Source organism: Manis javanica, chromosome 9 (assembly GCF_040802235.1).
Source record: "Manis javanica isolate MJ-LG chromosome 9, MJ_LKY, whole genome shotgun sequence".
Taxonomy (NCBI): domain Eukaryota; kingdom Metazoa; phylum Chordata; class Mammalia; order Pholidota; family Manidae; genus Manis; species Manis javanica.
Window position 1 is genome coordinate 62,700,107 of NC_133164.1, and position 12,268 is coordinate 62,712,374.

General features: G+C 37.3%; 1 protein-coding gene across 5 annotated transcripts in view; it reads right to left on the reverse strand.

The window, feature by feature from the left end:
• The window catches only part of SS18 (SS18 subunit of BAF chromatin remodeling complex), a 104,472-nt gene that overhangs the window by 71,973 nt on the left and 20,231 nt on the right, over positions 1-12,268 (reverse strand). For all 5 annotated transcript variants that reach the window (XM_037025441.2, XM_073212708.1, XM_073212707.1 and 2 more), the window contains exon 3: positions 12,002-12,086. In XM_037025441.2, the coding sequence (XP_036881336.1) occupies positions 12,002-12,086 (85 nt within the window). The remainder of the gene's footprint in view (positions 1-12,001; positions 12,087-12,268) is intronic.

Sequence of the window (12,268 nt, forward strand, 5' to 3'; positions counted from 1 at the left end):
AATATGGCAGCGTGAGTAGAGCAGCAGAAATCTCCTCACGAAACAACATATATCTATGAAAATATAGCACAGACAACTCTTCCTAAAATAGAGACCAGAGGACACAGGACAACATCCACAACATCCACACCTGCGAGAACTCAGCACCTCATGAAGGGGGTAAGATACAAACCCCGAACCAGCAGGACCCGAGCGCCCCTCCCCGCAGCTCGGGGCGGGTGGAGAGGAGTCACCAGGGAGGGAGAATGAACCCAGGACTGTTGAACACCCATCCCCAGCCATCCAGACCAGAGCACAAACACAGTGCATGTGTGGGGTGCCGGACACTAGGGAAACACGGTGGGAGGACCGGTGAGCGGATGCCTGGAGCCGACACCAGAGAACAAAGAAACGGGAGCGGCCATTTTATTTTTCCTCTTTTTTTTTCTTTTTTATTCTAGTGCTTTTTGAGAGTGTTAAAGGGAAAGGGACCCCAATACTAGGGAAACAGGGCAGCAAGACCGGTGAGCGAGTGCCTGAGACTGGCACCTGAGGACAAAAAATATCGTGCGTTTTTCTTGTTTTTAATTGTTTACTTAATTTTTTTTGTTGTTGTTGCTGTTGTTGTTTTGGTTTGGAGTGTGCTTTTTGGAAGTCTTAAAGGGGCAGAGCAGGACACTTAGTCCAGAGGCAGGGAATCTGAGGATCTCTGGGCACTCTAACCCCCTGGGCAGCAGGGAGCACGGAGGCCCCTTACGGAGATAAATAGCCTCACGGGTGCTCCCCCACCAATGGGGCTCCACCATCTTGGAGCACCAGCCGGAGACAGGCCACGCCCAAAGCAACAGTGGAGATAAACTCCATAGGAGCTGGGCAGGAAGCAGAAGCCCTGTCTGCGTACAGCTGCCCAGCACAAGCCACTAAAGGTCGCTATTCTCCCAGGAGAGGAAGGCCACAAACCAACAAGAAGGAAAGCTCTTCCAGCCGTCACTCACATCAGCTCTGCAAACTATCTCTATCACCATGAAAAGGCAAAATTACAGGCAAAGCAAGATCACAGAGTCAACACCTGAACAGACAGACCTAACCAGTCCTCCTGACAAAGAATTCAAAATAAAAATCATGAACATGCTGACGGAGATGCAGAGAAAAATGCAAGAGCAATGGGATGAAGTTCGGAGGGAGATCACAGATGTCAGGAAAGAGATCACAGAAGTGAAACAAACCCTGGAAGGATTTATAAGCAGAATGGATAAGATGCAAGAGGCCACTGAAGGAATAGAAACCAAAGAACAGGAACGTACAGAAGCTGACATAGAGACACATAAAAGAATCTCCAGGAACGAAAAAATAGTAAGAGAACTATGTAACCAATCCAAAAGGAACAATATCCGTGTTATAGGGGTACCAGAAGAAGAACAGAAAGGAAAAGGGATAGAAAGTGTGTTTAAAGAAATAATTGCTGAAAACTTCCCCAAACTGGGGGAGGAAATAATCGAACAGACCACAGAAATACAGAGAACCCCAACAGAAAGGATCCAAGGAGGACAACACCAACACACATAATAATTAAAATCACAAGGATCAAGGACAAGGAAAGAGTTTCAAAGGCAGCTAGACAGAAAAATGTCACTTATAAAGGAAAACCCATCAGGCTATCATCAGACTTCTCAACAGAAACCCTACAGGCCGGAAGAGAATGGTATGATATATTTAATATAATGAAACAGAAGGGCGCCTTGAACCAAGCATACTGTATCCAGCACGACTATCATTTAAATATGATGGCGGGATTAAACAATTCACACACAAGCAAAAGCTGAGGGAATTTGCTTCCCACAAACCACCTCTACAGGGCATCCTACAGGGACTGCTCTAAATGGGAGCACCCCTAAAAAGAGCACAGAACAAAACACACAACATATGAAGAATGGAGGAGGAGGAATAAGAAAGGAGAGAAGAAAAGAATCTCCAGACAGTGTATATAACAGCTCAATAAGCGAGCTAAGTTAGGCAGTAAGATACTAAAGAAGCTAACCTTGAACCTTTGGTAACCACGAATCTAAAGCCTGCAATGGCAATAAGTACATATCTCTCAATAGTCACCCTGAATGTAAATGGACTTAATGCACCAATCAAACGACACAGAGTAAGAGAATGGATAAAAAAGCAACACCCATCTATATGCTGCTTACAAGAAACTCACCTGAAACCCAACGACATGCACAGACTAAAAGTCAGGGGATGGAAAAACATATTTCAGGCAAACAACAGCAAGAAGAAAACAGGGGTCGCAGTACTAATATCAGACAAAATAGACTTCAAAACAAAGAAAGTAACAAGAGATAAAGAAGGACACTACATAATGATAAAAGTCTCAGTTCAACAAGAGAATATTACTATTCTAAATATATATGCACCCAACACAGGAGCACCAGCATATGTGAAACAAATACTAACACAACTAAAGAGGGAAACAGATAGCAATGCATTCATTTTAGGAGACTTCAACACACCACTCACCCCCAAAGGATAGATCCACCGAGCAGAAAATACGTAAGGACACAGAGGCACTGAACAACACACTAGAACAGGTGGACCTAATAGACATCTACAGAACTCTACATCCAAAAGCAACAGGATATACTTTTTTCTCAAGTGCACATGGAACATTCTCCAGAATAGACCACATACTAGCTCACAAAAAGAGCCTCAGCAAACTCCAAAATACTGAAATTCTACCAACCAATTTTTCAGACCACAAAGGCATACAAGTCAAAATAAATTCTATAACGAAAATAAAAAGGCTCACAAACACATGGAGGCTTAACAACATGCTTCTAAATAATCAATGGATCAACAAACAAACCAAATAGAGATCAAGGAATATATAGAAACAAGTGACAACAACAACACAAAGCCCCAACTTCTGTGGGATGCAGCAAAGGCAGTCTTAAGAGGAAAGTATATAGCGATTCAGGCACACTTGAAGAAGGAAGAACAATCCCAAATGAATAGTCTAACATCACAATTATCGAAATTGGACAAAGAAGAACAAATGAAGCCTAAAGTCAGCAGAAGGAGGGACATAATCAAGATCAGAGAAGAAATAAACAAAATTGAGAAGAATAAAGCAATAGCAAAAATCAACGAAACCAAGAGCTGGTTCTTTGAGAAAATATACAAAATAGATAAGCCTCTAGCCAAACCTATTAAGAGAAAAAGAGAATCAACACAAATCAACATAATCAGAAATGAGAATGGAAAAATCATGACAGACTCCACAGAAATACAAAGAATTATTAAAGACTGCTATGAAAACCTATATGCCAACAAGCTGGAAAACCTAGAAGAAATGGACAACTTCCTAGAAAAATACAACCTCCCAAGACTGACCAAGGAAGAAACACAAAAGTTAAACAAACCAATTACAAGCAAAGAAATTGAAACGCTAATCAAAAAACTACCCAAGAACAATACCCCGGGGCCGGACGGATTTACCTTGGAATTTTATCAGACACACAGAGAAGACATAATACCCATTCTCCTTAAAGTGTTCCAAAAAATAGAAGAAGAGGGAATACTCCCAAACTCACTCTATGAAGCCAACATCACCCTAATACCAGAACCAGGCAAAGACCCCACCAAAAAACAAAATTACAGACCAATATCCCTGATGAATGTAGATGAAAGAATACTCAATAAAATATTAGCAAACAGAATTCAACAGTATATCAAGAGGATCATACACCATGACCAAGTGGGATTCATCCCAGGGATGCAAGGATAGTACAACATTCAAAAATCCATCACCATCATCCACAACATCAACAAAAAGAAAGACAAAAACCACATGATCATCTCCATAGATGCTGAAAAAGCTTCTGACAAAATTCAACATCCATTCATGATAAAAACTCTCAGTAAAATGGGAATAGACGGCAAGTTCCTGAACATAATAAAGGCCATATATCATAAACCCACAGCCAACATTATACTGAACAGCGAGAAGCTGAAAGCTTTTCCTCTGAGATCGGGAACTAGACAGGGATGCCCACTCTCCCCACTGTTATTTAACATAGTACTGGAGGTCCTAGCCATGGCAATCAGACAAAACAAAGAAATACAAGGAATCCAGATTGGTAAAGAAGAAGTTAAACTGTCACTATTTGCAGATGATATGATATTGTACATAAAAAACCCTAAAGACTCCACTCCGAAACTACTAGAACTGATATCGGAATACAGCAAAGTTGCAGGATACAAAATTAACACACAGAAATCTGTAGCTTTCCTATACACTAACAACGAATCAATAGAAAGAGAAATCAGGAAAACAATTCCATTCACAACTGCATCAAAAAGAATAAAATACCTAGGAATAAACCTAACCAAAGAAGTGAAAGACCTATACCCTGAAAACTACAAGTCACTCTTAAGAGAAATTAAAGGGGACACTAACAAATGGAAACTCATCCCATGCTCTTGGCTAGAAAGAATTTATACCGTCAAAATGGCCATCCTGCCCAAAGCAATATACAGATTTGATGCAATCCCTATCACATTACCAGCAACATTCTTCAATGAACTGGAACAAATAATTCAAAAATTCATATGGAAACACCAAAGACCCCAAATAGCCAAAGCAATCCTGAGAAAGAAGAATAAAGTAGGGGAGTTCTTACTCCCCAACTTCAAGCTCTACTACAAAGCCATAGTAATCAAGACAATTTGGTACTGGCACAAGAACAGAGCCACAGACCAGTGGAACAGACTAGAGACTCCAGACATTAACCCAAACATATATGGTCAATTAATATTTGATAAAGGAGCCATGGACATACAATGGCAAAATGACAGTCTTTTCAACAGATGGTGCTGGCAAAACTGGACAGCTACATGTAGGAGAATGAAACTGGACCATTGTCTAACCCCATAAACAAAAGTAAATTCAAAATGGATCAAAGACCAGAATGTAAGTCATGAAACCATAAAACTCTTGGAAAAAAACGTAGGCAAAAACCTTTTAGACATAAACATGAGTGACCTCTTCTTGAACATTATCTCCCCGGGCAAGGAAAACAACAGCAAAAATGAACAAGTGGGACTATATTAAGCTGAAAAGCTTCTGTACATCAAAAGACACCATCAATAGAACAAAAAGGAACCCTACAGTATGGGAGAATATATTTGTAAATGACAGATCCGATAGAGGCTTGACGTCCAAAATATATAAAGGGCTCACACGCCACAACAAACAAAAAACAAATAATCCAATTAAAAAATGGGCAGAGGAACTGAACAGACAGTTCTCCAAAAGAGAAATACAGATGGCCAAGAGACACATGAAAAGATGCTCCACATCGCTAATTATCAGAGAAATGCAAATTAAAACTACAATGAGGTATCACCTCACATCAGTAAGGATGGCTGCCATTCAAAAGACAAACAGCAACAAATGTTGGCGAGGCTGTGGACAAAAGGGAACCCTCCTACACTGCTGGTGGGAATGCAAATTAGTTCAACCATTGTGGAAAGCAGTATGGAGGTTCATCAAAATGCTCAAAACAGACTTACCATTTGACCCAGGAATTCCACTCCTAGGAATTTACCCTAAGAACGCAGCAATCAAGTTTGAGAAAGACAGATGCACCCCTATGTTTATCGCAGCACTATTTACAATAGCCAAGAATTGGAAGCTACCTAAATGTCCATCGGTAGATGAATGGATAAAGAAGATGTGGTACATATACACAATGGAATACTACTCAGCCATAAGAAGAAGGCAAATCCTACCATTTGCAGCAACATGGATGGAGCTGGAAGGTATTATGCTCAGTGAAATAAGCCAAGCGGAGAAAGAGAAATACCAAATGATTTCACTCATTTGTGGAGTATAAGAACAAAGGAAAAACTGAAGGAACAAAACAGCAGCGGAATTACAGAACCCAAAAATGGACTAACGGGTACCAAAGGGAAAGGGATTGGGGAGGATGGGTGGGTAGGGAGGCATAAGGCGGGGGGAAGAAGAGAGTGGGTATTAAGATTAGCATGCATGGGGGGGGAGGGAGAAAGGGGAGGGCTGTACAACACAGAGAAGACAAGTAGTGATTCTACAACATTTTGCTATGCTGATGGACAGTGACTGTAAAGGGGTTTATAGGGGGTCCTGGTATAGGGGAGAGCCTAGTAAACAGAATATTCTTCATGTAAGTGTAGATTAAAGAGAAAAAAAAAAGAAAGAAATAAAAGGGGGATTACTCCTTGATAGGATAAAACTAACTGTATATCAACAATTAATGCATGCTTTAAATATCCTTAATTTTGCTCACTTAAAGGGTGTCAGATGATCGGCTATGGAGGTACAGTTTTCTGGTAATATTCCTTTCTCTTTTAAAAAAAAAAAAAAAAGCAATTCCTGTGTGGTGACCTCCAATGAGTTCTACACAATGGTATAAAGGGCATATCAAAGTGTGGGCAAAGGGTCTGTTTGTGTTTATACAGAGGATCAAAGCCTAATTTGGCTACCCAGAAAATGAACTAAGATACAATATGAAGAAGAACTTCCAACATCAGCACTCTCTGAAGAGTCATACCAGAAGATGATCATCAAAAAACCTCAACAAAGATCCAGGAGATGCTGCAGTTGTAGCTGCATCCATCCCACCGGTTCCCTGGACTTGCCATTGGAATGAAGAAGGAGATATCTAAGCTGGCCTGTGCTTTCAGTAAAACAACAAATTTGACTGGATCTATACTGTTGGAACTCAACCAAGAATTAGGTGAAGTGCAAGTTGTACCGCTCCAAAATCTTACAACTACAGACTATCTACTGTTAAAAGAACAAATGGGATGTGAACAGTTCCCAGGAATGGGTTGTTTTAATTTGTCTGATTTCTCTCAGACTGTTCAAGTACAGTTGGACAATATCCATCATATCACTGACAAATTTTCACAAATGCCTAGGGTGCCTAACTGGTTTTCTTGGCTTCACTGGAGATGGCTGGTAATTATAGATCTGCTTTGGTTATGTAACTATATTCCTATTATGTTAATGTGTGTGCGCAATTTAATTAGTAGTTTAAAACCTATACATGCTTAAGTTACTCTACAAGAAGATATGTCAAAGAAATAATCAATCCTCCCATGTTTTCTTCCGCCTGCTACCTCTATAGCTTTTCTTCTTCCTTCCTAATTACAACCCTTAAATAGAATTCGTGCCTCATATCGAATTTACCAAGTATCATAATTCCTCCAAGTGGTAAAGATACCTCAAGACAAATGCTGGGCATAGAAGCCACAGGGCATAAATCTGCAAAGAAGTAAAAAGCTAACCTTTTCAAACAATATGGCTTCTCTCTCACTTACCAACTTTACATCTCCCTGTATGGCCCCGGAAGATGACTGGTTAGCCAGAGACGGGTAAGATTCCTCAAGGGAGGAACAACCTAAGACAGGCACAGTCGCAGGGGGGCCATCAGGTGAGAAATTGGGGATCAACGGTGGTGAGGCTTAGAACCTCACCCCCCCTGTTTTGAGAGAAATCTTCTGCATCCGTGGATGTTTTAATGCCCTTGTCTAGCTTGGATTAACACATAGTCTACGGGCACACACTTGATCATCTACATTTGCTCTCTTACAACACTAAACTATGTTTTCTTCCTTTATCTTGCATCTACCTACCACGTCAGCATTTTATTAAAAATAATAATGATAATAATAATAAAGGGAGAAATGTGGGATCCACATATAAATCAAGTATAAAAATCAAACGAATATACATATTTGACCTGATTGTTTATAGTTCATAATGCCTGATCAAAACCGAAAGTTTCTGTGATGACTGCCGTTGTACTGTTCACCATGTAAGAACTTATTCACTATGTAAGAATTTGTTCTCCATGTAAGAACTTGTTCGTTATGCTTCACAAGATTGGAGACTGATGAGAATTAGGCTTGGGGTGGATTAATGATTGTGCATTGAGCATTGACTCCCCTATACAGAATTTTATTGTTGTTAACAACCATTTGATCAATAAATATGAGAGATGCCCTCTCAAAGAAAAATAAAATAAAATAAAATAAAAGGCAACCTCATTGCTGTGGGGATGAAACAATGAAAAAAAGAAAAAAGAAAATACCACCTCAGATCCTGAGGACATTAAAAAGATATAATTATTTCATGAATTTTATGCCAATAAATTTGAAAATTCAAATAAAATACAAAAGAGCACAATTTTCCAAAACAGGCAACTCATAAAATATAGAAAAATATAGAAAAAATAAAAGGTGTCCTATGAAATTGAGTAAGTAAACAAAAGCCTTCTTAAGAAGAAAACTCCAGGCGCAAATGGCTTTTCTAAAAAATTACACCAATCTTTTAAGAAATAGCAGCTCTACTATGTAAATTCTTCCAGATAAGAAAAATCAGGAAAAATTTTCCAGCTCATTTTATAAAGCCAGCATAACTTCAAAATAAAAACTAGACAAAGGCATTATAAGAAATGAAAATTAAGGGTCAATTACACTCATGAACACAGACATAAAACACTTGACCAAAATTTTAACAAACTGAATACAGCAATTTTTTTTAAGTATTATGACCCAATAGGGTCATGAAAAAGTAGGCAAAACTGAGCATTAAAAAGTAAATCAATGTAATTTACCACATTAACAGATTAAAGAAGAAAAAACTTATGATCATCTCATTAGATGCAATGAAGGTATTTAATAAACTTTAATATCCAATATCCATTCAAGACATAAACCCTTAACACAACAGAAATAGATGGAAACTTCCTTAATCTGATAAAAAAGCATTTACATAAAAAACTACAAGAAACATCATACTTAAGGGTCAAACAGTGAAAGCTTTCCCTTTGTGATCAGGAACAAGACAAGGATGTCCTCTCTCACCACTTCTAATCAGCAATGTACTGGAGGTCTTAGCCAGAGAAGTAAGGCAAGAGAAAGAAATAAAAGGTGTAAGGATTGGCAAGAAAAAGCAAAACTCACTATTCACAAATATGTTCGTGAATATAGAAAACTGGAAGTACCTACAGAGAAATTTTTAGAAATAGGAGTTGGAACAAGACTGTGAAATTAAAAATCAATTGTATTTCCCTGTAAACAGCAACTGCAGTTAGAAAATAAAACTAAAAAAACAAAAACTCCATTTAAAATTGTCTCAAAAAATAGTAAGTACTTAGCAGTAAGTCCCATGAGAGGTGTGTAAATCCTCTGCAGGGAAAAATCATAAAAGTTCACTGGCAGATATTACAGGACTAAATAAACAAAAATATACGCAATGAACATGATTTGAAATACTCAATATTGTAAAGATATCGATTCTTCCCAAACTTATTTAAAAGCAAGTTAACCTCAGTAAAAATCACAAGATTATGCAGGACATGCCAATGTTTACATGTATACAGAAATGCAAAGGACTAATAGCCAAGATATTCTTGAAATAATTAGGAATAAGAATTTCTCTAATATGTATCAAGATTTATTAGACTATGACAAGGGTGACAAGTTCATGGAATTTATAAATAATAGACTAATGGAACAGAACAGAGATCAGACACAGACCCACACATACATGGACATTTGATAAGTGATACAGGTGGTAATGATAAAATAGAGAAAAGACATTTTGCTTTTCCGATAAATAAAGCTGAACTTTCCATATGAAAACAAATCAAATTTAACTTACTCCTCACACTATTCACAAAAATAAATTCTACCTAGCTGGTAATCAAGTTCATGGCAATAATCTTACATAAAATATTATTTCAGATTCAAAACAAAATTTATTGATTATATAGGCCTACTAGGATGTATCTTGAAGACAAGCATGTTACTGTTAGTGGTAATCTTGGTATTTTTACATTAACATTACTTTATGTAAGTAGTAATATAAAGCAAATAAGCAACTATAATAATGTCAGTAAGGTACTAAGATTTTTAGAGTAATACAGAAGAGATACTAACACATAAAATCAAATCTAAGTAAAAACCCTTTCCTGAAATAGAAGTATGACTAATTCAGCATTTTACTTCTTTTTCTAAAAAATGTCTTTACTAGTTCTATCCACTGAAACTACCTAGAAACGATGAAAACACAGTATTAATGAATCCTCCAAAAACACAAATTGTGTTCTCTAAATACCTATTTCCACTGAAAAAGTACTGCTTAAAGAAATAGCTTGGCCAGAAGAGTTCTGGACATAAAATATAACCACCCTGTGGACAGTGACTGCAATGGGGTATGGGGAGGGACTAAATAATAACAGTCAATGTAATAACACTGTTTTTCTTGTGAAGCCTTCATAAGAGTATATATCAATGATACCTTAATAAAAAAAAATTTTAAGTAAAAAAATATATATATATATATTTTGAAGTTTGTATATATGTATGTATGTATATAATCAGTCTGATCTCTCAAATCCAGAAAGCAAAGAAGCTTGGAATCATGCCAGAAGGACACAGAAACCAAATGAAGAGGCTCCCACTGACCAAAGACAAGCTAACTTAAGAATGTCCAAAAGAATAACTGCAACAGATTTTAACCCACTAAAAATATAAAAATCTATAAGTTTGGATGATGATAAAATAAAAAGCACTGGTCACCTTTGCAGGTTGCTGAGAACCAACTCATTATTCTGAAAACTGATGAAAGGATAGAATCAAGCCTTTATCATAACTTTCATATAGGAACTCTCCATTTCAATATAACCCAGTATTTGATGGAAGACTTTCTTTTTAAAAGAAATATAACAGCAGCAGATGCACAGACTCCAAGAAGGGACTAGCGGTTACCAAAGGGAAGGGTGTGGGGAGGAAGATCAAAGGGCATTATGATTAGCACACATAATGTAGAGGGGCACGGGGAAGGCAGCATAGCACAGAGAAGACAAGTGGTGACTCTACAGCATCTTACTACACTGATCAACAGTGACTGCAGTGGGGTGTGGTAAGATTGTGTTATCAATGATATCAATTTTTTTAAAAAGAAATATAACTAATAACATGCTGGAGGAACTGTAAAATGAGAAATTCATTATTCCATGATTCTAAAATGAAATACAGGCCTGGTCAACAAGCATCAATGATTGCTAAACCCACTATGTGGATGGTTGGGGAACTTTCTAATAGATTGATCAGCCTGGTGTCTACTGTACCCACTGAGCAATCTTAATATTACTAAAAATGGAACAACCAAACATGTTCCTCTTCATGAGATACCATAGGCAATACACAGCACCAAGAATGGAAAGACTCTAACACAAAATCAAACCTAACTCCAATCAAGACCACTAGTTATCGATTTATAGGAAATAAGAGAGATGAGATGGAAGAACATGTTAAAGGACCGTGAGGATACAATCAGCCAAATCCAGAATGTGAGAAATTCTGTAAGGTAACCACCCAGTTTCTTCAACAAATAAATGGAGAATAAAAAAGATGAACTCATATAGATTAAAAGAGACTTAAAACACATTATCAACCAATGCAACACGTGGACTTTGTGTGCATTCTGTGGCAAACCATCATTAAAACACTTGCAATTTTTTAAATAATCAGTGAAAATTGAAAATGCCTGGATATTATAAGACATTAAGAAATTTGGTTAATTTTGTTCAGTGAGTGGTAGTCCTTGTCTGCTACAGATGCATACTGAAGTATTTACTGATGAAATTATATGATGCCTGGGATTTGCTTTGACATATTACAAATTTATTTACAAATTGTGCAGTAGCAAATTAAATAAATAAGGAGGTATGTGGGTGGATAGATGGATACAACTTCCTCAAGGAAGGAGTCAATTATAGGTGAATTCTTTCAAATCACATAAGGCAAAACAATAAAGTTTTAAGACCATATAGGAAAATACCTTCATGTTCTCAGAGGAAGGCAGGATTTACTAAACAAAATTAAAAAAACACTCAACAAAAATGTGTTATACCATACATAACTATAAAGATTGTCTACTTCACACTATTTTAAAGGTACTTACTGCTGGTAAAAGAGACTGCATATTTTGATTAGAATCTGCTATTGTAGCAAGGTAGACCAAGTTTGTATGCAACATCTGCTGATACCTATTGGAACGAAACAAACATCCACATTAAAAATAATTTTCTTCCTATTTGCTTAAAAACAAACAGCATTCTAGTTATTTCTCAAGTTTAATAAAATATTTGTTAACTAAACATCAATAGCACTTCAAATTTTTCCTAGTTCCTCTGAAAAATGATTCCCAAAACATTCGAAGAGAATAAAC